This window comes from Lepidochelys olivacea, assembly GCF_965140295.1.
Source record: "Lepidochelys olivacea isolate rLepOli2 genome assembly, chromosome: 5".
Lineage (NCBI taxonomy): Eukaryota > Metazoa > Chordata > Testudines > Cheloniidae > Lepidochelys > Lepidochelys olivacea.
The window spans coordinates 79,171,988-79,194,814 of record NC_140415.1 but is presented as its reverse complement, the minus strand read 5'-3'; the positions used below and the strand labels follow the sequence as shown (position 1 = coordinate 79,194,814).

The following is a 22,827-nucleotide window of genomic DNA, read 5'->3' as shown; positions in this document are numbered from 1 at the left end:
TTTGGGAACCACTGCTACAGGATATAAAGGTACTGCTCTCATTATACTGGTATAGCACCATGCATGGCCACTCTGAGGTTATGTCTACACTACTGGGACTATACCTATGTTGCCATAACTATGGCAGCATAAGCTGAGTGTACCCTGTAGAGACAGAAGGGGTTTTCCCATTGCTGTAGGAATTCCTTCTCCCGGAGCAGAAGCGGCTAGGCTGATAGAAACATTTTTCTGCTGACCTTCTCGCTACAGTGGGAGTTAGGTCAGTTTAGCTATGGCACTCAGCACTCCTGAGTGCAGTAGTTATGTCAACTTTAATTGCAATTGTGGATCACACATTCTAACGTAGCAATCCCTTTCCCTGCTTCAGTTTACACCACCTTCAGTGCAACGTAACAGGCCCAGGATTGTGGTAGCTGGGTTAGATTTGTATGCAAATGAGGCTGCCGATAACACTGCCTTGCAAACCCCCCCTCTGGACATTTCCCTCGCACCCCAGCCCTGTGGCACCGCTGGGAGGATGGAGAACATAACAGCACGATCTCTGATTTCTCTTGCTTTTGCACGCCCCCATCTAGAGCGCTGGGGTGTCGTTCTCCCGCCTCAGCCACAGGTGGCGCTGCTCCACACACTCCACTTCCTCCCACCCCAAACGCCGCTGCGAACGCTGCGCTGCAGGTTGGCCGGCAGTGATCCCAGACCGGAAGCGGCGCTCTCTCCTCTTCCACCCTAGTCTCTGTGTTTCTTTGTCCGCCAGGCTGCCCGGTGCCGCTTGGTTGCTAGGCGGAAGTGGAGCGGCGGAGGCAGCGGTTTGGTTTAAAGAGCGTCCGTGGCGGCAAAGGGCTGCGGGTGGCGGCACCGCGAGCGGAGCTGGGCGCGGCAGATCCTGCTCTCCAGCGGCGGCTTTCTGCTCTGTCCCTGCAGAGGTTGAGACGCTGCATATGGGGACCCCTCCCCCGCGCCAGGGCCCGAAACTCCACTCCCCGTAACCCCCTGTCAGCCCGGACCGGGACACCGCTCGCCCCTGCCTCAGATTCCGTTCCCCCAGCAGGGCCAGGGACCCCCCAGGCTGCCAGCCTTAGCCCGGATCCCCGATTTCCCATACAGCCCCAAAGCAGAAATGGTCTCCAGATCCGACCAGCTTCTGATCGTTGTCTCCATCCTGGAAGGTAAAGTATTGAGCCCGCCACTGTCCTCTGGGCGCAGAGCTGGCTCTTGCTCCGTGCACGATGGTCTCCTGGCATTAACATCTTTGCACTTTTTCATTTCCCCTTTCTGTTTTTTTTTTGGACTATGTAAATTTTGCTAAAATACCATGATGATGGATTTAGTAATCCCTGCAAAGAACATGCCAGGATGTGGGACAGAATTACCTTTAAGTAACGTCTGTGGGCTTGCCTTACAACTGATGTATTTTTTGTCTGATTTTTTTCTCGTTATTGCCAGCAGCAGAGTACTTCATAAGGAATATACAAGAAGAGTTTGAGAACTTAAGTTGCATTACTCCTTAAAGGCACAGTCTCCATCTTACTAAAATCAGAATCACTTAAAATCTAAATGAATGAGCAAACTTTGATTAGTTTTGTTGAAAGCTCTGTGGACCAAATTCAGCTCTGATTTAAGTGAGCATTGAGTGAGCAGCTGACTGACATTATTGGCAAGATGTAGGGCCTATATATCTTAAGGAGTCCCCGAGCCACTACCTTCCACTGGGAAGGTGAAGTAGGGGTTGGAGTAACAACTGTGCAGTCTTCTCCCCCCTCCCTTTTTTTTTTTTCCTGCTTGCTTGTCCTGGATGTTGTATCTAATTCAGGGTATACGCAAATAACGGTACTCCTTCTAAGGTATCGGAGAGTAGAAGTATTCAACTTTTGTGTGTCTCATTTGTTTTATGGTGGTGGTCTTTCTTTCTCCAATTTTAAATGGCAGAAAATATTGAAAGAAAACATTCATTCATGTAATACCATGAGAATAGACGGTGTAAAAATCAATTCTAGGGTGTTAGATTAATCCCTGATTCTGGTTTACTTGAGGGAAAGTGAGTTTTTGGCTACGTATAAGTTAGAATTGAAACAGTAAAAGGGAAATAACATTTTCAGTGTTGTAGCTACCGTTTGTATGATTACTTTAACAGAAATTGGGTGAGGAGGAAGTCATTTTCAATGTTGTTATAACATTTGATAGCAGTTTGTGTATGATCAGTTTAACGGTTCTGTTTGCACAATGCTTGCACATATAAATAAACAGGGAATGGAGAAGGGGACTTTTTAAAACAAAAGAAGGAGCGGGGAGAGAAACCCAAACAGGGTGACTGCAAAGTTTTGTGTATTTTACAGATGTGACTCAGACAGGTATAATTCCTGAAACGCTTGATATACTCGTGGCACTCAACTCTAGTCAGCTTTTTAAAAAGTTTCTATGCCCCTTTATTTGCCATAGCCTAATGATCTATATCTTAATTTTTTTAACACAATCATAATCAAATAAGGTTTGATGGCTCAAACGGGCTCAACGGGTAGTGATCAATGGCTCCATGTCTAGTTGGCAGCCGGTGTCAAGTGGAGTGCCCCAGGGGTCGGTCCTGGGGCCGGTTTTGTTCAATATCTTCATAAATGATCTGGAGGATGGTGTGGATTGCACTCTCAGCAAATTTGTGGATGATACTAAACTGGAAGGAGTGGTGGATACGCTGGAGGAGAGGGATAGGATACAGAAGGACCTAGACAAATTGGAGGATTGGGCCAAAAGAAATCTGATGAGGTTCAATAAGGATAAGTGCAGGGTCCTGCACTTAGGACGAAAGAACCCAATGCACAGCTACAGACTAGGGACCGAATGGCTAGGCAGCAGTTCTGCGGAAAAGGACCTAGGGGTGACAGTGGACGAGAAGCTGGATATGAGTCAGCAGTGTGCCCTTGTTGCCAAGAAGGCCAATGGCATTTTGGGATGTATAAGTAGGGGCATAGCGAGCAGATCGAGGGACGTGATCGTTCCCCTCTATTCGACATTGGTGAGGCCTCATCTGGAGTACTGTGTCCAGTTTTGGGCCCCACACTTCAAGAAGGATGTGGATAAATTGGAGAGAGTCCAGCGAAGGGCAACAAAAATTATTAGGGGACTGGAACACATGAGTTATGAGGAGAGGCTGAGGGAGCTGGGATTGTTTAGCCAGCAGAAGAGAAGAATGAGGGGGGATTTGATAGCTGCTTTCAACTACCTGAAAGGGGGTTCCAAAGAGGATGGCTCTAGACTGTTCTCAGTGGTAGCAGATGACAGAACGAGGAGTAATGGTCTCAAGTTGCAGTGGGGGAGGTTTAGATTGGATATTAGGAAAAACTTTTTCACTAAGAGGGTGGTGAAACACTGGAATGCGTTACCTAGGGAGGTGGTAGAATCTCCTTCCTTAGAAGTTTTTAAGGTCAGGCTTGACAAAGCCCTGGCTGGGATGATTTAACTGGGAGTTGGTCCTGCTTCGAGCAGGGGGTTGGACTGATGACCTTCAGGGGTCCCTTCCAACCCTGATATTCTATGATTCTATGATATCTGGACTGACCAAAGCCTATAGAAACACAATTTCTTAAAAATATAAAGACAAAAGCTATCGGCAGTTATACCCCTCTTATTGAAGGGGTTGTATTTCTTCTTAACCATGTGAAAGAAGCTGCAAAGTTTAGGTGTTGTAATAAATTCTGTGCAGACCTCATTACAGGTTTGGGGCCTAGTACACCACCCTGTTGAACTCATGTTCCTTACAGTTGGATCCACACCTCATTTATCTACACAAAATGACTTTACTCGGGAGAGAGCTTTCTTCTGAAAATCGTCTCAGTTTGGACATACACTTTGTAAATGTAATTTACAGTCTTCTGTTAACTTTCAGAAATTTTGGTAGGTGGGGAAAGGATGGTTAAATAAATATCTTGGGGTTTTTCATGCTTCAATTGCAGATTGTCCTAAATGAATGTTTCTGTGCTGTATCTGAAAATATCTGATTATTTCTGTATTTCCAGGCACTTCTATGTGTCTTTCGGTGTTTTCAGCATTAGATTCTCAATGAATGACTTTGGGAAGATCTTTTTCCAGAAATAGTTCTGAATGTTATTTCTAGAGTGCCCAGCACTACAGATTATAATTTGAAAGAATTGATCTCAAATTTTTGAGACATAACTACAGTAAATACAAAATGCATGTTGTTTTACATTCACAGTCATAAGGAGAAAAACTCTGTATTGTTTCTTTAAAATGAGAAATCCATTAGGCCAGAAGAATGTTGATTCAGACTGCTTTCTTATCTCTCTTGTCTCAGGAGTCATGCTATGTAGTAACTAATTAAGGGAGGCAAGAGAGGCATGCTGGTCTAAATTTTCAAAAAAGGATGATTGGTGGTACCCAATTTGAGACAGCTTCAGGAAGCCTACTTTCCATAAAGTGCTGAGTATCCACCTGTTTAAGAGTCCCAAGTAGTACTTGTCACATTTGAAAATGTAGGCTGCTTTTTATGAAGTGTTCAGAATTTTAGGATGTGTATACATATTTGAGATATTAATAATGTTCCTTCTCCAGGTATATATTAAAATTTGGTTAGACTGATTACTCTTTATGGACCAATAGCTTTCAAAATTCAGCTTATACGTACTTTTGGAGGTTCTTCTAGATTTTTACATTCCAAAAATACAACTCAAACGTTTTTTAGAGGTAATGCTTCTGGGCTGAAAATTGGCATACCAAATTCAGATAGATGCTAGTCAAATTCCTAAATCAAGTATTGTGAAAATTTGTTGGGGGGTGGGGGGATTGCACAATGCCTGTCTGGCTGAGTGTTTTTAATACCGTGCTGTTATGAGCACCTAAATCACAAACTTAACAAACTATCACAGGACTATCTTCATTTCCTCTACCCCTCATTGTTTTAAAAAAATAATAACCTCACACCAGGTTAGTGAAAAGCTTAATGACAGCTTGTAATGAACCACTTAAAAATCTGCACCAGCAATATACCTGCTATGTATCTGACTGTCTGTCCAGCTTTGATTGCAAGCTCTTTATGGCAGGCAGTGAATTATTCTTGCTTACGACAGTACTAGGACACTGGTGTACAACAAATAATATAAAAATTCAGCCCTGGCTCTTGAGATAAAGTTAGGAAACATTGCATATTATACCCATTTAAACAACCCAATGAACTTCCAGAACTAAAGGAAAAAAATCAAAATATCATAGTAAGTGCCTGATCCCATACACATGGGAGAGTAAAGTTACTCATGTGAGTAGTTCCATTATATTCAATAAAACTACTCACTAGTAAAGTTACTGACATACATGTTTGCAAGATTGGGACCTAATAGAAAATTATTTATCATGTATATTTACTGAGGACACTATCCTACCTTTTATGTGTTGAAGTCCACCCTCCACTTCTTTGAAAGGAATGATACTTTTTTAAAATTAAGATGTGGAAAGTATATTAATATGTTTTAGAACAACTTCAAGAAGAATGATAAGGAAATTTATTTGTACAGTTTCTGTTTTCTGACAAAAACACAAGTTCTTCTGTGTTTTTAGCAGAGCTGCCTGATAGTTGTGCCTTTTGGTTTTTTTCCAGGACGCCATTTTCCCAAACGTGCAAAGCATATGCTTGTGGTAGAAGCGAAGTTTGATGGTGAACAGCTAGCTACGGATCCTGTGGATCATTCAGACCAGCCAGGGTTTGCCACCGAATTGGCTTGGGAGCTTGATAGGAAAGCCCTTCACCAGCACAGGTTACATTATAAAATTGTCAATGTTGTCATTATTTTTATCTTTACACCCAGTGAAAGCTGTGTGTTTTGGCTTCTAAAAATTTTAGATGACAGTAGTACTGGGTCTCTTTTATGGCCTGCTCCCATTATAGATTTTCCCTTCTAGTGAGAGAAAGGTATGGTAGATTTCAAATCAATGAAGGCTACACTCGGAAAGACCTCAAGACTTCAGGAATATGCTGCTCCAACAGTTTCACTTTTGTTTCTACTACCTGTCCATCCCTTCTCACATTTATATCCAGACTTCTCTTTGTCCAGATCTATTCCACCCCCCAAAATCTTCTGTTCATTGAACTTTTTGAAACTTTGCACTTTTAGAGAGAGGTAAGGGATTGACTCTGTGTGCAAAATTGTGTACACAGGGACAATAGGGTTGAGGTCTGTTATTTCTCAACTCTATATATTTATTTAAAAACATTTTTGCTATTAACAAGCGTGTTATCTCTGGAGACACATATCCACAGTTTGAGATCTGCAAAACTAAGCAACTCCGATGGTATCTTCTAGACTGAGCACTGAGTCCCATTGGGTGGGTAGATAGAAAGATTAGCCTAAATAATCTACACAGAAGCCCCTGAAACCCCATAAGATTGGGTCCCTAATCCATGAACTCTTGAAACTCATTTACAAAACTTTTCTTAAACATTACGTGAATATATTGTCTTATACTATAGAATTAGAATTTATAATCCCTATTCTATGATGAGATACATTATAGCACAAAGATATCTTTATCTTTAGATAAACTGCTTTTTAAGGGAAAAGAATCTATCAAAAAATCTGGTTTATTTTACTTTTTTAAAAATAATTGATTTTTATCCACCCTTTGTAGTGCAATCTGCTATATATAATTACAGTATATATTGAAAGTTTTCCACCATGGCTTTGCTGCTACAGCACAAATGATAAATGGTAGTGTGAGTGACATTGAAGGAGTCTAAAACTCATGTATGAGTTTTATTTTAAAAAAAATCTTACAGTAGAAGAGCATTATGCTACAATACCTACAGTGGACTCAAATTATCCTGTATACAGTGGAATATATTACTGGAAAACTTAATCCTACACCATATTAAATGCAAAAGAACCCCTATTACAGTTCTGAGTTATGGTTTCTGCAGCAACTATCACTTAGCCTAATTTAGCATATATAATATCGTATCTGGCGTCAACTTTATGCCTTAATATTAATGCTCAATGTAACAGACTCACCACACTTAGTTACTTTGCATTTTCAATAGTGGTACCACCATCATCAGAGAAATTTTTTCACGCCTGCTACTGACAAGTGCATGACCATCCCTGCCCAAATATATTGATGCACAAACCACTAGGGGGCATTATCTATGTAGACATAGCCATCTTTATTTTGATGGTTGTATATGGGGGGAATAATTTCAAATGTTTTGAGGCCATTGTTTTTAATGATGTAGCTAAATTTACATTCTGAAGACATACTTGAAAATAGTTCAAAGGATGTAATCAAGTAGTGAACGCAACAGTCTGTTTTTATTTTATACCTTTTTAATCACTGAATTAACACTGAAGTGAAATTCCGATTGAAATAAGTGGTGCTGCTTATTTTGTGTGTCAGTTTAATACTATACGTCCAACTGTTAGCATAAAATTTAAAAATACATGGTGATGAATGTTACATGTCTGAGAGTAGAATCTGAACCTGCCTCTCTTTCTGGTGAGGAACAGTTTCATGTAATACTACTATATCTTTTCCATGATTGCTTGGACTTTAGGAGGGGTCCAGTGAACGAATTTTTTAAAAATGGGTTTACTTACCTCCTTATCATTTATAACAGTGTTTGATTGTAGACGTTTAACAGTATATTCAGTTTGTACTGATGTGAACCAGTTAACAAGTTGCTATATTTTCAGATTTATGTTTATATTGTCATCTTTCCGTGCTGTGACCTTTTTCATCAGTTAAGTCTGATTACAGGGATTGTTGGTACAAATTGGATTTCATTGTGGTATTCTTCCAGGCTACAGCGTACACCTATCAAACTCCAGTGTTTTGCTTTGGATCCTGTATCTTCAACTAAGGAGAATATAGGCTATATTGTACTTGATTTAAGAGCTGCTCAAGAAAAGAAACAGGTATGTTATTTGTTATGAGGAGATGTTAATAACTGACAGTTGGATAGTACTTATATTTTCCATTTTTGTAGGTTCTGAAGTAGTTCTCAAAAGGAACTTGCAGAGCTCTCCAATCCTATTTGAAGGAATGTTGACTCATCAGAACATGTAGTTCAAAACCTTTTCAAAGGAGATTGTAATAGCATGTGTGAAGCACAAATATTTTGTATACATTTTATTAACATGATGAAATGTAAAATGCATCTGACTTATTTTTAAATTGGTCATTGGAGATTACTGTGATATGGCCAAGCATGTGTGAAGGTTCTTTTGCCTTCCTGAATTTTAAAGATTTTGAGAATTGCAATATTGACATTGATGTATTTGTATTTCATATGAAATAATTCTCTGTAAGCTGTCTTTAATAATCAGACTAATTTTGGATTTTTATTTCTGTCTGTAATTGAGTAGTTCTTTGCTGAAACAACCAAATTTGCATTCTTTATTTAAAAAAATAAAAATCCCTCAGATTATGGCGATGAAGTAATAGTACAGGGTGAAACTCTCAAAGAATGATTAAAATGAGTGAGAGACTGAGAGCTGAATCTGTTTAGTTTATCAAAATGGTGAGTGAGAGGTGACGTGATTACAGTGTTAAAGTACCTTCTCAGGAAGAAAATATTGGGTACTAAAGGATAAACGTGTAACAAGAACCAATGGCTAGCCAGTAAGTTTTAACTAGACATAAGATACACAAAGTGGGTGAGGTAATATCTTTTGTTGGCCCAACTTCTGTTGCTGAGAGAGACAGCTTCAGGGTTGCCTTGAAGAGCTCTGTAAAAGCATGTCTCTCTCAGCAACAGAAGTTGATCCAACAAAAGATGTTATGTCACCCAGCTGGTCTCTCTACTATCCTGGGACCAAAACAATAACTCTGACAGAAATAGGTACATTTTTAACAGTGTAGAATTGGAACAAACTACCAAGGGAAGTAGCAGATTCTCCATCTCTTGATATCTTCAAATCGGTCCTGGATGCATTTTTGGAAATTATGCTTTAGCCAAATGTGTAAAATACAGTGCTCAATACAATGAAATTTTAATGTCCATGATATACAGGTGGTCAGGCTAGATGATCTAATGGTCCTTACTGGCCTTAAACTCTATGTATAAACTACACCATGGCTGGTCATACAATAGCCTGGATTCCCTAGAGCCATTTTCGCAGGGTTGAAAAAACTCACTCTTCTCAAGATAGCTTGTGTTCCATACAATTTTACCATGTGAGGGTCTGTTAGATGAGATCTTAGAAAAATAAGATTTTTCTCTATTCTGATTAAAGATTCTATGGTGGTTTTAGCCTGTTATCTTGTTGAGTATGCCCAGGCATTGGAAGGAATATGTGCAGTTTTTTCCTTTAGGAGTCTAGCCTAAAATATGGACAGCTAATTAATATGTCTTCAAATATGTCAGTCTATGTCTTGATCCAGTTTTTTAGTTATATTAAGGTAATTGGATTAGAAAAAACACACCTTCTTTGTGTATCAAGACAGGACTTATGAGTCTCACAAAACACCTGTGAGTTAGAGTGCCATCTATTATACAAAGAGAGGTAATGATTTGCACAAGGTTATGCAGGTAACTAGGGAAAAACTGGGAATAGACTGCAGATATCTTGACTCCTTCTCCCTCTGCTGCAGTCATTAAGCCACAGTTGCCTACTTCAGAGGAGACCAAGAGAAAAATGTTTAAAAAGGAAAAAATAAAGCAAAAGGCTGATGTATGGCAGTTTTTAGAGAGCTGTTTTATTGGTGAATGGCAGGCACTTCTGAGTAAACCTTGCTCAAGAATGCTTGGGATGGGGCATGTGCAAAAGGGGCAGTTCACCCCAGGCGCCCTGCTTGAGAGGGCTCCCAAACCAGTGGAATTTGAGCACATAGCATTGTGACCTGGCGCACAGGGTCATAGTGCCACTTAGGTTTGGCCTGGCTACTCCTCTGTCATGATGGAAGGGTCGTTGGGGAAAATTTGAGTGAGCAGTGATCCCATGTGCCAGGTCACAACATATAGAGCAGGGAACCATGCCCAGCCTTGTGGGACAGGAGGCGCCTCTGCAGAGTGAGTGGGGCAAGCTAGCTCCCTGCCATCCTACCCCAGATCTCAGGTGGTGAGGGAGCGGTTCAGTTTCAGATTTTGCCCCGGGGTCCCCTAAAACTCTGTGATCTTGCTGTAATTTGTGGTTTCGCTCCATCTTAGGCTGCTTCCCATGCACTTCCAAAGGCTATCAGGGCATTGTTGTTAGACATCTTGATTGTTAGGCAGAAAGGTTTGGTCCATGTCAATCTACCTAAGAAATTTGGTATAACAAAATTTCTGCTATTACGGTAGAAAGTGACAGAGAATCAGTCTGATATTTTGAAAATAAGCACTGAAGCACATTTTACATCTTTTGGCAGACTGTAGCAGAGTAATTTCATCCTGTAACCACATTATATGCCTTTGCCATTCTCTTCTTTCTTCTTTTTGGAACATACTTTATATATATATAATTTTTTTCTTTCTTTTTTTTTTTTTTTAATTCTGCAGGCACCAAAATGGTATCCTTTGCTCAGCAACAAATATACTAAATTTAAATCTGAGATACAGATAAGTCTAGTGTTGGAAACTGATACAAAAGCACCAGTGGATGGCTTTAAAGCAAAAGAAGCACCTCCTAGAGAAGGGAAAGGTTAGTAGCATAATAAACATTTTAGTTACATTTTATTCAGAAAAGTTGTGTTTTTCTGTCTGAAGAGCATACAGTTGATTGCAAATGATTGTTTTGGGACACAAGTGCATTTTACTTTAATAGCATTTTTATACAAAATATTTACAACCTATTACAGTGCATATAGTACATATAAATGTAAGCATTGAGTGCAAGGGTTATTTTATAATGGCTATCCAATCATATCAGGATCCAATAAAGCGGGTGTGCTTGTTTGCTTATTGTAATAGGATGGGTGTGAGGTTTCTGTCAGTTAAAAACAAACAAGCTGCTTATTTCCTTGACAGAATGTAGTTTTGATAGTTTGTACTTAAGATCATAAAGTACTGAAATCGAGTAGTCCGGAAAAGAGGTAGTAAAAACAGGGGTAAGAGTTGATCGGGGCATGCAGGAAAATAAAATACAGATACAGGGATGGATTTTTAAAGCAGAAGGTGCAAACTTTATTAATGTTTAGTTTGATGGGAGAGAGCTGTTCTCCTGCTCCAAAACCAGTGTGACACACAGACCCCTTGGCAAAGGATCCTCTTTTTTTGTAAATATCTCTTGCACCAGATCTGACAAACTCACTAGTTATCTATAGAGAGTAACATGTAATGTATCTCCAAACGCTTATAACTTGTCAAGAGTCATAATCATTGTGAAATATATGCATGGGTAATGTTTAAGGAATAATATACTGAAAGTATGCTTGATGGACTTGGAGTAGAAATTGGTCACAAGAAGACAATGTCTTGGTGATGGCCCATATGGGCAAAGGGGAGTTGTCACTCTGCCTTGATTGGCCAATGATGCAGTAGAAGGGCTAGGTTGTTTAGCCCTGTATAATATGAAGGCTACCTCTACACTACACAGTTTTTAGCAACATGGCTGTATCGCCACAGCCATGCCACTAAAAGTTGTGCAGTGTAGCTGCTGTTTGTCGGCTCTCCTGCCGACAAAAAAAGACTTCTGCCCCCAATGAGTGGTGTTCATGTTGTTGGCAGGCGAGCGCTCCTGATGACAATGCTGTTCACACTGGCACTTGTTGCAGCAAAACATTTGTCTTTTAGGGTTTTTTGTTTTTTTTTGTTTGGGTGTTTTTTTGTCGTTCAATTGCCAGTGTAGACATAGCCTAAAACTTTTGAATGGGAAACCAGGAGAGGCAACAAGAAATAATCAAAACCACTTAAAGGTAAAAAAGAAACTTTACAGCTAGGCAGGGTTTCGCCCTGTCTGTGAATAGAAATCAAACATACTTTTCAGGATAATATAGTGTGGGGAAGGACACTGCATCCATTCACTGAGGAAACCCCTCATAAACATTTGGATCCTGGTTCTAGAGAAACCAGCCAGTTCTGCAACAGACTGAGTTTTGGTGGGAGGGGAGGAAAATCGACTTTCTTAGATAAGAAAGGTATCTATTGATAAGTGTAGATCCAGGTTCATGCTTCATTCTTTTTTCTTTTCTTTTCTTTTAAATTGTAACCATTTTTTTTCACCACTTTTTTTTTTATTTCTAGTTCGATCTTTATTGTTTGAAAACTACTTTTGTTTTATTATAAGTGCTCACAAGCTCTGTGTGGTTTACAGGAGCAGTGGTTTAAGATAAAACTGGGGTGCGTCTTTGGGTGCAGAGGGTCTGTGAGTAGCCAGGGGCTGGATATCACAGGGGAATGATTCAGGAATTGGGATACACCTATTGTTAATCTGAAAGGCGAAGCTAGGGCTGGCATAGCCCAGACCAGAGTGCCTGAAATGTGGTGTTAGGGAGCTGACCCCCAGCTACCACATGAGACTCCCTCTTCTGAAGGCAGGGGTAACAAGGTGACTGTCAGTCCTGGGTTCCCTGAGAACTGTCACAACAAGACAGTTCAATACAGTGTTAAATAACCTATATTCAGGGTTGGCTCCCTTCAGCCTAACTCACTCCTCTAAATTCTTTCACCCTTCCCTGGAAGGAGGAATAAGGGCATATGTGAAAGGTTATCTAAGTTTGTGAAGACTCAAGGTCTTCCCTGTTTCCTGTAGGCTAATAGGCACCACCAGGTATCTCCTACGTCTCCTACTCAAGTTTGTCTCTGGGATATTGAGCTCTCACCCACAAATTGTGACAAATTATGGGCTTTACTTAAGATGAAAATTTCATCTTTTAATTCTTCACTCCTTATTAACTTAAAATCGGGCCTCCATGGTGCTGTGAGGAAGATGGAAAAACTACCGGACATCCTGCTCTTATTTCCCCAAAGGAAAATTTTCCTTCCTGACCCCAAAAAACAGTGATCTGATCAGACTACAGATCTTGGAATCACCAGCCAAATTGGGAGGATGGGGCATTTACCTCAGCAGAATGGCTGCTGCTTGTCCTTGAGATCTTTAAATATAGAAAAGAGGTGACACAATGAAAGAATCATTTCTCTTTTCCTTCAAAGCCAGTTGGGCAGCAAGGAGAGATGGAGAAACCCCGTTTTATTCCTCTTCCCCGCACCACCCTGTCCAGGCATGACCTCCACTTGTGTTCTGGATGGAGGCACTGGGAAACAATAGAAGGGCCCAGTCCTTCTCTCTCCTCTCAAGACCACAGTGGGGTGAAGGGCTATGGATCTAAAGAGGAACTGTGGTGCAGGAGGAGAACCTGGAGTGGCTGGGGAAGGAGACTCCGACTAGGAGCCAGGAGGGAAGTGGGCACTGGATATCAATGAAGATGGAGAATATAGTGGGTGTGGGGGGGGCAACTGGAGGCTGTGTATGTAGAGGGGTGAGACTAGGGTTTGCTTGGAAAAGAAGACTAGAATTCAAATGAGGAACTTGGAGTGGAGACAGACTAGCTAGGTGAGGGAATGGGAGTGGTCTAGAAGAGCCAGGAACAGGAAGGAGATGGGGCGGAGACAGGGACAATTTGGAGGAGATGGCAGAAGGAGTCATGCTTGGGAGTGGGGAATGGGCATGTGAATAGGTGTCTGCTAGAGCACACTCCCCTCCAGAGCCTGGGATTCCCAAGTCATCCGAGTCTCTCAATTGCTTTACCCACTGGTAAAATATTCTGGTCCGCATAGAAGATGCCAGTCTGATACACGATTAGTTACATTGTTAGCTCAAGCAATCGGTGTCTGTGTGATGGATCTAAAGGTTCCAACTCTGCTGGTGGCCCAGGTGGATAGCAGTCTGATGCTTCATGATGTAATTTTGGGGAGGGGTGTTTTTCAGTTGTGTGGGGTTGTTTTGTTTTGGTTTTTTTTAAAGAACAGATGAAATACACAAATCTGGAAATCTAGAAGAACATAACAATATAAATTCAATTCTCTTCTCTTAAAGTGCCTGCTCTGCTTTCTGGGCTAGATCCTAAAAATATTTTAGCAGTCCTGAATGAGGAAGAAGGCTATCATCAAATTGGACCAGCAGAATATTGCAGAGAATACTTTGTTTTGTCTGTGACTATAGCATTTGCCACGCAGCTGGAACAGGTAATGATTATTCACCTTTAAGACCATTATGCCAATAAAGCTTTTATAATATGTGAAAAAGTAATGGTTTTGCTATTGTTTTCCCATTTTTTGTATTTCCTGTGTTTATCTTTTAAATCTTTATCTTCTTCTTCTGGTGAAAGAATAGTATTCATTTTGGGCTAGATGTAAAGTTTATTTTGAAAAATTATGCATTACTTTATACTTGGTAACAATTTTATTATGTGGACAGTGTAAGATTTAGGATGTCAAACCATTCACTTATTGTCTTCAAGCATTTGGGTTTGTTAGTGGTGAGATAGGTACATTAAAAGTACATTGTTGTCACTCAGCAACCTTAACTGATTTCTAAAATAGTGGGTTTTGGTTTTTTATTTGGAAATTGCCAAGTTGTTGGGTTTTTAAATTTTTTTTTCTTTGTGTAATTAAATTTAGAATTACAAGCAATCAAATCAACCTAATCATGGAACTGTAGTTGCAAGTTTAAATGTGGAGAAATTCTCCCTTCTCCCTAATAAAATGTTACATACTTACTTAGCTGAAGCTTGAAAATTTTTGGTCCTTCATCTTCAAAAACGCAGATCTCTGCCATTTGAGCTTAAGGAAGCTCTGTTTTCTGTAGAAATACCCCTGAGTTCTTTCTAAGATGCAACCAGCCCAGAAAGGATAACATGCTCTCTTTAACACAGTAAATGGACTCAAAACTATCCAAACAATAACTTTAAATGCAACCTATTTCTTCAAATATAGACATAAATAAATTTAGAGAGATTTAACAAATGGAAAATGTGGAGGGTTCACAACAAGCTGCTTTTTGAATTACAAGGATACAAATAATTGCTAAACATAAGTAATACTTTCAAAGTCAGCATAGTTTTTTAAATCACCTGTAACTCACATTATTTGAACTTTCTGCAAACCTTACAGAAATATTCTTCTTTCCTTAAGTAAATTTGGCAATTTTCCATGCCAAAATCATAGGGAAACAAAATTAGAGCTGTATAGTGGAAACTAGTTGCAATCATAGGACCAGATTTTGCTACTTTTACATTGAGTACCTTATTTGAAGGTGGTATCGTTATACTTTATAAGAAGCATACGGGAACTATTTCAGGGGAAAAGGCAACACGCTGTTTATTGGAGATGCAACAATTAGCGTGCACGCGCACACACACTCTGTCTCTCTGTCCCACCAGTCGATGTTATAGTTACCAGTCTGGAGCAACCAAGTGGCCAGCTAGGTTGATCGCTGGTAGGGAGGAGCCGGGTTCTGTTGGTTGCGACATGATGCTCCAGGGAAGTCTTGGCAGGATGAACCCAAAATTTCATGGCAAAGCACCCTGTTTATATAGTGATCTTCCTTCATTGGGACCAATGAGTTTCACACAGTCATGCTGCAATCAATTGCCATTTGATGAGTGCTTGTTTTCTTAAATTGTTCTTCTTTCTTTATTACTTCATTAGTCTCTTGGGGAGATACCCCATGCTGGTTTTGATCACAGCTATCTTGTCCTGATAAGTGCTTGCCTCATTTTTAGAGTCCTCAATCTGCCCTCCTTTGACATCTCAATAGGGGCATGTTGCAATCTTCTGGCGCGTTTACGTCTGTCCTCCCCAGAACATCTGGTCTGGTGATGGTCATCACACTTGTTCCTCATTCACACACAAAGCAGGATTGATTTACAGAGAACATTTGAACAGGAACATCAAATTGCAATGCAGGAGAAAACAATCATTGCATTCTTTTACTTATTTCAAAATACTAATTTTAAACCTACAACAAAGTGGTAACTCTAAAGGTCCATTACTGCCTTGAAATCCGCTTCAGACACAAGGTTCTGGCAGATGCATCTTCACCAGTGGCACATGAGTCCATTCCTTTCTGCTTTCAGAAAGGATGGCTGGCAGAATACCATCAAATCGTATCCTACATCAATACATTTAATACATGCTACATTATTATTCTTTATCTTTCATTCTAAATGATACAAAATACAACCATAAAATCCTAGTACTACAGTATGATCTAGTCGCTGGGGCACTGAAATGGGAATCAGGAGACCTAGGTTCTATTTCCATCTCTACCATTGACTTGTGTGACTTTGGGCAAGTCATTACACATCTGTCTTTCTGACCTCCCTTGTTTGTTTCCAAAGTGCTGAGAATCTAGACTCTCTTACTGTGTGTTTGTACAGTTTCTATTGTGTTTGGGGCCTTGATTTAAGTTGGGTCCTCTAGGCACGAATGTGTAATACAAATTAGGACTGTCAAGTGATTAAAAAAATTAATCACGATTCATTGCTCTGTTAAACAATAATAGAATACCATTTGTTTAAGTATTTTTTGATGTTTTCTACATTTTCAAATATACTAATTTCAGTTATAACACAGAATACAAAGTGTACAGTGTTCATTTTATATTTTCTATTACAAATATTTGCACTGTAAAAAACAAAAGAAATAGCATTTCTCAATTCACCTAATATGCAAGTACTGTAGTGGATTCTCTTTATCATAAAAGTTGAACTTACAAATGTAGAATTATATATAAAAAAAAAAAAACCTGCATTCAAAACTAAAACAATGTAGAACTTTAGAGCCTACAAATCCACTCAGTCCTATTTCTTCAGCCAGTCACTCAGACAAACAAGTTTGTTTACAATTGCAGGAGATAATGCTGCCAGCTTCTTGTTCATAATGTCACCTCCAGTGAGAACAGGTGTTCACACAGCACTACTGTAGCCAGCATCGCAAGATATTTACGTGCCAGATGTGCTAAAGATTTGTATGTTTAATGCTTCAACCACCATTCTAGAGGACGTGCATCCATACTTACGACAGGTTCTGCTTGATAGCAATCCAAAGCAGTGCAGACTGATGCATGTTCATTTTCATCATCTGAGTCAGATGCCACCAGAGAAGGTTGATTTTTCTTTTTTGGTAGTTTCCACATCAGAGTGTTGCTCTTTTAAGACTTCTGAAAGCATGCTCCACACCTCATCCCTCTCAGATATTGGAAGGCACTTCAGATTCTTAACTCTTGGGTCGAGTGTTGTAGCGATCTCTAGAAATCTTACGCACCTTCTTTACGTTTTGTCAAATCTGTAGTGTTCTTAAAATGAACGTGTGCTGAATCATCATTCGAGACTACTATAACATGAAATATAGGGGAGAATGTGGGTAAAATAGAGCTGGAGATACACAATTCTCCCCCAAGGAGTTCAGTCACAAATTTTAATGAATGCATTATTTTTTTTTTTTAATAAGCTTCATCAGCATGGAACCATGTCGTTTGGAATGGTGGCTGAAGCATGAAGGAGCATATAAATCTTTAGCGCGTGTGGCATGTAAATACCTTGCAATGTCGGCTACAAAAGTTCTCACTTTCTGGTGACATTGTAAATAAGAAGAGGGCAGCATTATCTCTTGTAAATGTAAACAAACTTCTTTGTCTTAGCGATTGGCTGAACGAGAAGTAGGACTGAGTGGATTTATAGTTTTGTATTGTTTTATGTTTGAGTGCAGTTATGTAACAAAAAATCTACATTTGTAAGTTTCTCTTTCACAATGAAGAGATTGCATTACAGTACTTGTATGAGGTGAACTGAAAAATACTGTTTCTTTTGTTAATTGTTTTTACAATGCAAATATTTGTAAAAAATATAAAGTGAGCACTGTACACTTTGTATTCTGTACTGAAATAAATATATTTTAAAATGTAGAAAAATATCCAAAAATATTTTTAAAATTTCAATTGATATTCTACTAACAGTGTGATTTACTTATGCAGTTAATCACTATTTTTTTGAGCTAATCGCGTGAGTTAACTGTGATTAATTGACAGCCCCAATACAAATTAAAGCTACTCCACAAGTAGTCCCATTGAAGTCTTTCAGATTGCATCTGGAGTAAAGTACCACTTAGCATGAGGAAGAGTGGCAGAATTTGGCCATTAATATGGAAATACTGACTCTCCATGTATACATATATTTTAAAACATTTTTGCAATCGGGGATTTAGGTTAGTTTGGTCTTCTGGAGTTTGAGACAGTTTTAGCTTCAGTATTTATAACTCTAACCAGATGCTTGAAGGCAGCTGTAATTATTTGTGTTTAAAAAATATATATATATTAATTGACTTTTCTTCCCCACACTTAGTTAATTCCTAGTACAATGAAACTTCCAGAACGACAGCCTGAGTTTTTCTTTTATTATTCGTTACTGGGAAATGATGTAACAAATGAACCCTTCACTGATTTAATCAATCCAAACTTTGAGCCAGAGAGAGCATCCGTTCGAATACGCAGTACTGTTGAAGTCCTTCAAGTTTATTTTTCTGCACAGCCAAAAATACAGGTAAATAGTTTCTTCTCGCCTACGGTAACCTATATTACGTATAATTCTATTCAGATCTAAACTTGCCAGTCTAGAACTTAAATGAAGTAGACTTCAAAATCAATAATGTTATATAGATTGCTAATCTTTTGTCTTGTCATGTTTAAGCTTATTGCGTAATATTTAAAAACCCCTCTTAGAGCTTGATTCTGCTCCTGTCAAAGTCAATAGAAAAATTGGCAAATGGAAGTAGGAGTGGTCCTAAGTGAGACAATTGATTAGAGAGTCACATAGCAGACATAACACATTTTGTCCTTTTTATTAGTCTGTTCTTTAAATGTGAAGCATAGAGCTGATTTTATAGGTTTTTTCCTGTTGTACATCTTCTCTACTGGACTATACAGTATTTTTTTTTAAATTTTATATTTTAAACCATTTTAATTGGTTTTAAATAATATTACTCTGTACCTAAAATTATTTCAGATTGTTGCATTTCACAATTGAATAGTATTTGTTTACAAAGAGTCTTTAAATTTATATTTCTGTAGATAAGACTGTGCTGAGCTGGCATATTAGAATTTAACCTTGATGACGTCCTGCCTTGATACAGAGTATTTTGTATGTCTGGCTTTTTTTTCTTTTTTCTTTATCATTTTAAAAGAACTAATGCTTATTGTAAAAACTTTGAAATAAGCATAGAGGCCTGGATCCTCATCTGGTCTGTATTGGTGTCACTCCATTGGTATGAATGGAACAATTCATCTGCTTAAAGTTAAGCACATACTTGCGTGCTTTGCTGAATGGATGTCAGAGTGCTTTGCACCATTCAAGGCCTTCATCATTTGCTACAAAGGCATATTTATTGTTAAGGAAGATCAGATTTATTGATAGGGTTTAACAAAGACAAGAAAGAATAGCTGCTGTTTTTCTCCAGGGAAACTTTTGTTTGGTATATACATTAAAAAGGAGCTCATGTTGTGAGACTAGATATGCTTAAGTGCACTTCTTAGGACCAGACTTTACTCCGGGTGTGCAAAGCAGCAAATTCTTCTTGAAATCAACAAGAGTTGTGTGCACATATTTGAGCACAGAATAATAACCCTAAGCCAGGAATTAAAGAGCTCTAGACTTCCCCTGGTAGTTCATAAAGTCTTTATTGTTAGGATAATCCACATACTTCAACATACCTTTTTGCCTTTGTATATGGCTGTCTACACAACGCAGCTTTTAGTGACACAGCTGTGCTGCTACAGCCATGCCGCTAAAAGGCGCACACTGTAGCCACTGTTCGTTGGCTCTCCTGCCAACAAAAAACTTCCACCTCCAACTCCTGCCGACAAAACGCTGTTCACGCTGGTGCTTGTCATCGGCAAACCTTTTGTCTTTCGGGGGTGTGGGGTTTTATTTTTTTTTTTTTTTATCTTTCACTTGCCAGTGTGGACATAGGCTATGGCACTGTGGTGTAGATAATTGTGTATCTTGGCTATCTACTACAGTACCTGCTCTGAGAGAACCCTTGCCTAGGTTGATACAGAGATTTTAGGGTCTATTTAAACCACTCCAGCCCTTTACTCAGCGTAAAGAGACTGGAGGGGGCTGGATCTCACTCTTAATCTTTTTTTTTTCTTCACTCCTTTTTAGAAAGAGGTTCAGTTTCAGACATTGGCAGTGGGAGATATGTATTTATATCTCAAAGTTCTTTTCTGAGCACTTCTTTTTACAATAGATCCATCTTTGCTGTGGGGACCAGTCTCTTGGAAGCACTGAAATACCACTAACTGGATTGCTGAAGAAAGGAAATGTGGAGATTGATCAGCACCCTGTGGCAGTTGAAGGGGCATTCAACCTTGTCCCACCAAATAGAGCCAAGCAAAAATTGCCACCATTGGCCTTAGATATGGCTCCTACTGTTGGGGTATCAGTAACCCTACAAAAGGAAGGCATAAATACCCAGGTACAATCCACTCATTTAGATTGTGATTCAGCTACTGTTCTAAAAGATAAAAAATAAGTGACTTTGTTGAATCAGATTTTACATTTTAAATCATGAAAAGAAAAGCCTAAAAGAACAAGCTACAGTATATTTGTTACTCTTTTTACAGCTCTATCTCTGTTTTCCATGCCATAAGAGTAATCTTAAATTCTGTAAATATAGTACAGAGTTTTTCAGTGCGAACTATGATTAATAAGAAAATTTGTATTTTGTTCAGTCATTGATCCACTTAGACCTTCAGACTGAGCCAGAACACTCGCATAAAAGAGTTTTGTCTCCCACACGGGATAAAACAAAGAGCTCAGAGCAAAGATCTCAGAGCGCCCCTTCTGCCCCACTTCAGAATGGCCATTCTCCTCCCACAAAAGATGAAGCAACAGAGAGCGAAGTAGAAAGTCTTCAATATGACAGGGGCACAAAACTAAACAAAAAAGGTAGGTGATTTATAATTATGAATATTGATCGGCATAAACCAACTATTCTTAAATGTTTTCATAGCACAACACGCAGATTACCTCCTGGACTCATCCTCTCCCATTTGTGATCGTATAAAAATATTGTTAGAGCATACCGGGGTGTAATCAGGAAGGCCAAGGCACGATTGGAGTTGCAGCTAGCAAGGGATGTGAAGGGTAACAAGAAGGGTTTCTACAGGTATGTTAGCAACAAGAAGAAGGTCAGGGGAAGTGTGGGACCCTTACTGAATGAGGGAGGCAACATAGTGACAGATGATGTAGAAAAAGTGGAAGTACTCAAAGCTTTTTTTTGCCTCGGCCTTCACAGACAAGGTCAGCTCCCAGACTTCTGCACTGGGCAACACAGTATGAGGAGGCGGTGAGCAGCCCTCGGTGGTGAAAGAACAGGTTAAGGACTGTTTAGAAAAGCTGGACATGCACAAGTCCATGGGTCCAGATCTAAAGCATCCAAGGGTGCTTAGGGAGTTGGCTGATGTGATTGCAGAGCCATTGGCCATTATCTTTGAAAATTCGTGGTGATCAGGGGAGGTCCCAGACAATTGGAAAAAGGCAAATATAGTGCCCATATTGAAGAAAGAGAACCCAGGGAACTGCAGACCAGTGAGCCTCACGTCAGTCCCTGGAAAAATCATGGAGCAGGTCCTCAAGGAATCAATTCTGGAGGAGAGGAAGGTGGATCAGGAACAGTCAACGTGGATTCACCAAGGGCAAGTCATGCCTGACCAACCTGATTGCCTTCTATGATGAGATAACTGGCTCTGTAGATATGGGAGAAGTGGTGGATGTGATACATCTTGACTTTAGCACAGCTTTTGGTACGGTCTCCCACAGTATTCTTGCTAGCAAGTTAAAGTAGTATGGATTGGATGAATGGACTATAAGGTGGATAGAAAGCTGGCTAGATTGTCAGGCTCAATGGGTAGTGATCAATGGCTTGATGTCTAGTTGGCAGCCGGTATCAAGCTGAGTGCCCCAGGGGTTGGTTCTGGGGCAGGTTTTGTTCAACATCTTTGTTAATGATCTGGATGATGGGATGAATTGCACCCTCACCAAGTTTGCAGATGACACTAAGCTGGGGAGATGGGGGAGAGGTAGATATGCTGGAGGGTAGGGATAGGGTCCAGAGGGACCTAAACAAAGTAGAGGATTGGGCCAAAAGAAATCTGATGAGGTTCAACAAGGACAAGTGCAGAGTCCTTCACTTAGGAAGGAAGAATCCAATGCACTGCTACAGACTAGGGACCGAGTGGTTAAGCAGCAGTTCTGCAGAAAAGGACCTGGGGAGTACAGTGGACGAGAAGCTGGATATGAGTCAACAGTGTGCTCTTGTTGCCAAGAAGGCCAACGGCATATTGGGCTGTATTAATAGGAGCATTGCTAGCAGATCAAGGGAAATGACTATTCCCCTGTATTCGGCACTGGTGAGGCCACACCTGGAGTATTGTGTCCAGTTTTGGGCCCCCCACTACAGAAGGGATATGGACAAATTGGAGAGAGCCCAGTGGAGGGCAATGAAAATGATTAGTGGGCTGGGGCACATGACTTACAAGGAGAGGCTGAGGGAACTGGGGTTATTTAATCTGTAGAAGAGAAGAGTGAGGGGGGATTTGATAGCAGCCTTCAACTAACTGAACAGGGATTCCAAAGAGAATGGAGCTAGGCTTTTTCTCGGTGGCAGATGACAGAACAAGAAGCAATGGTCTCAAGTTGCAGTGGGGGAGGTCTAGGTTGGATATTAAGAAACACTGTTTCATTAGGAGGGTGGTGAAGCACTGGAATGGGTTACCTAAGGAAGTGGTGGAATCTCCATCCTTAGAGGTTTTTAAGGCCTGGCTTGACAAACCCCTGGCTGGGATGATTTAGTTAGTGTTGGCTCTGCTTTGAGCAGGGAATTAGACGAGATGACCTTCTGAGGTCTCTTCCAACCCT

The 22,827-nt window shown here is 39.9% G+C and overlaps 1 protein-coding gene across 1 annotated transcript in view; it reads left to right on the top strand.

The window, feature by feature from the left end:
• The first annotated feature begins 759 nt into the window (after nt 1-759).
• Nucleotides 760-22,827, top strand: part of CEP120 (centrosomal protein 120) — a 71,192-nt gene continuing 49,124 nt past the window's right edge. Inside the window, exons 1-8 of the mRNA XM_084628382.1 lie at nt 760-1,166; nt 5,600-5,756; nt 7,793-7,907; nt 10,472-10,613; nt 13,947-14,095; nt 18,253-18,450; nt 20,156-20,383; nt 20,640-20,856. Of these exons, the coding sequence (XP_084484508.1) occupies nt 1,118-1,166; nt 5,600-5,756; nt 7,793-7,907; nt 10,472-10,613; nt 13,947-14,095; nt 18,253-18,450; nt 20,156-20,383; nt 20,640-20,856 (1,255 nt within the window). The 5' untranslated portion in view covers nt 760-1,117. The remainder of the gene's footprint in view (nt 1,167-5,599; nt 5,757-7,792; nt 7,908-10,471; nt 10,614-13,946; nt 14,096-18,252; nt 18,451-20,155; nt 20,384-20,639; nt 20,857-22,827) is intronic.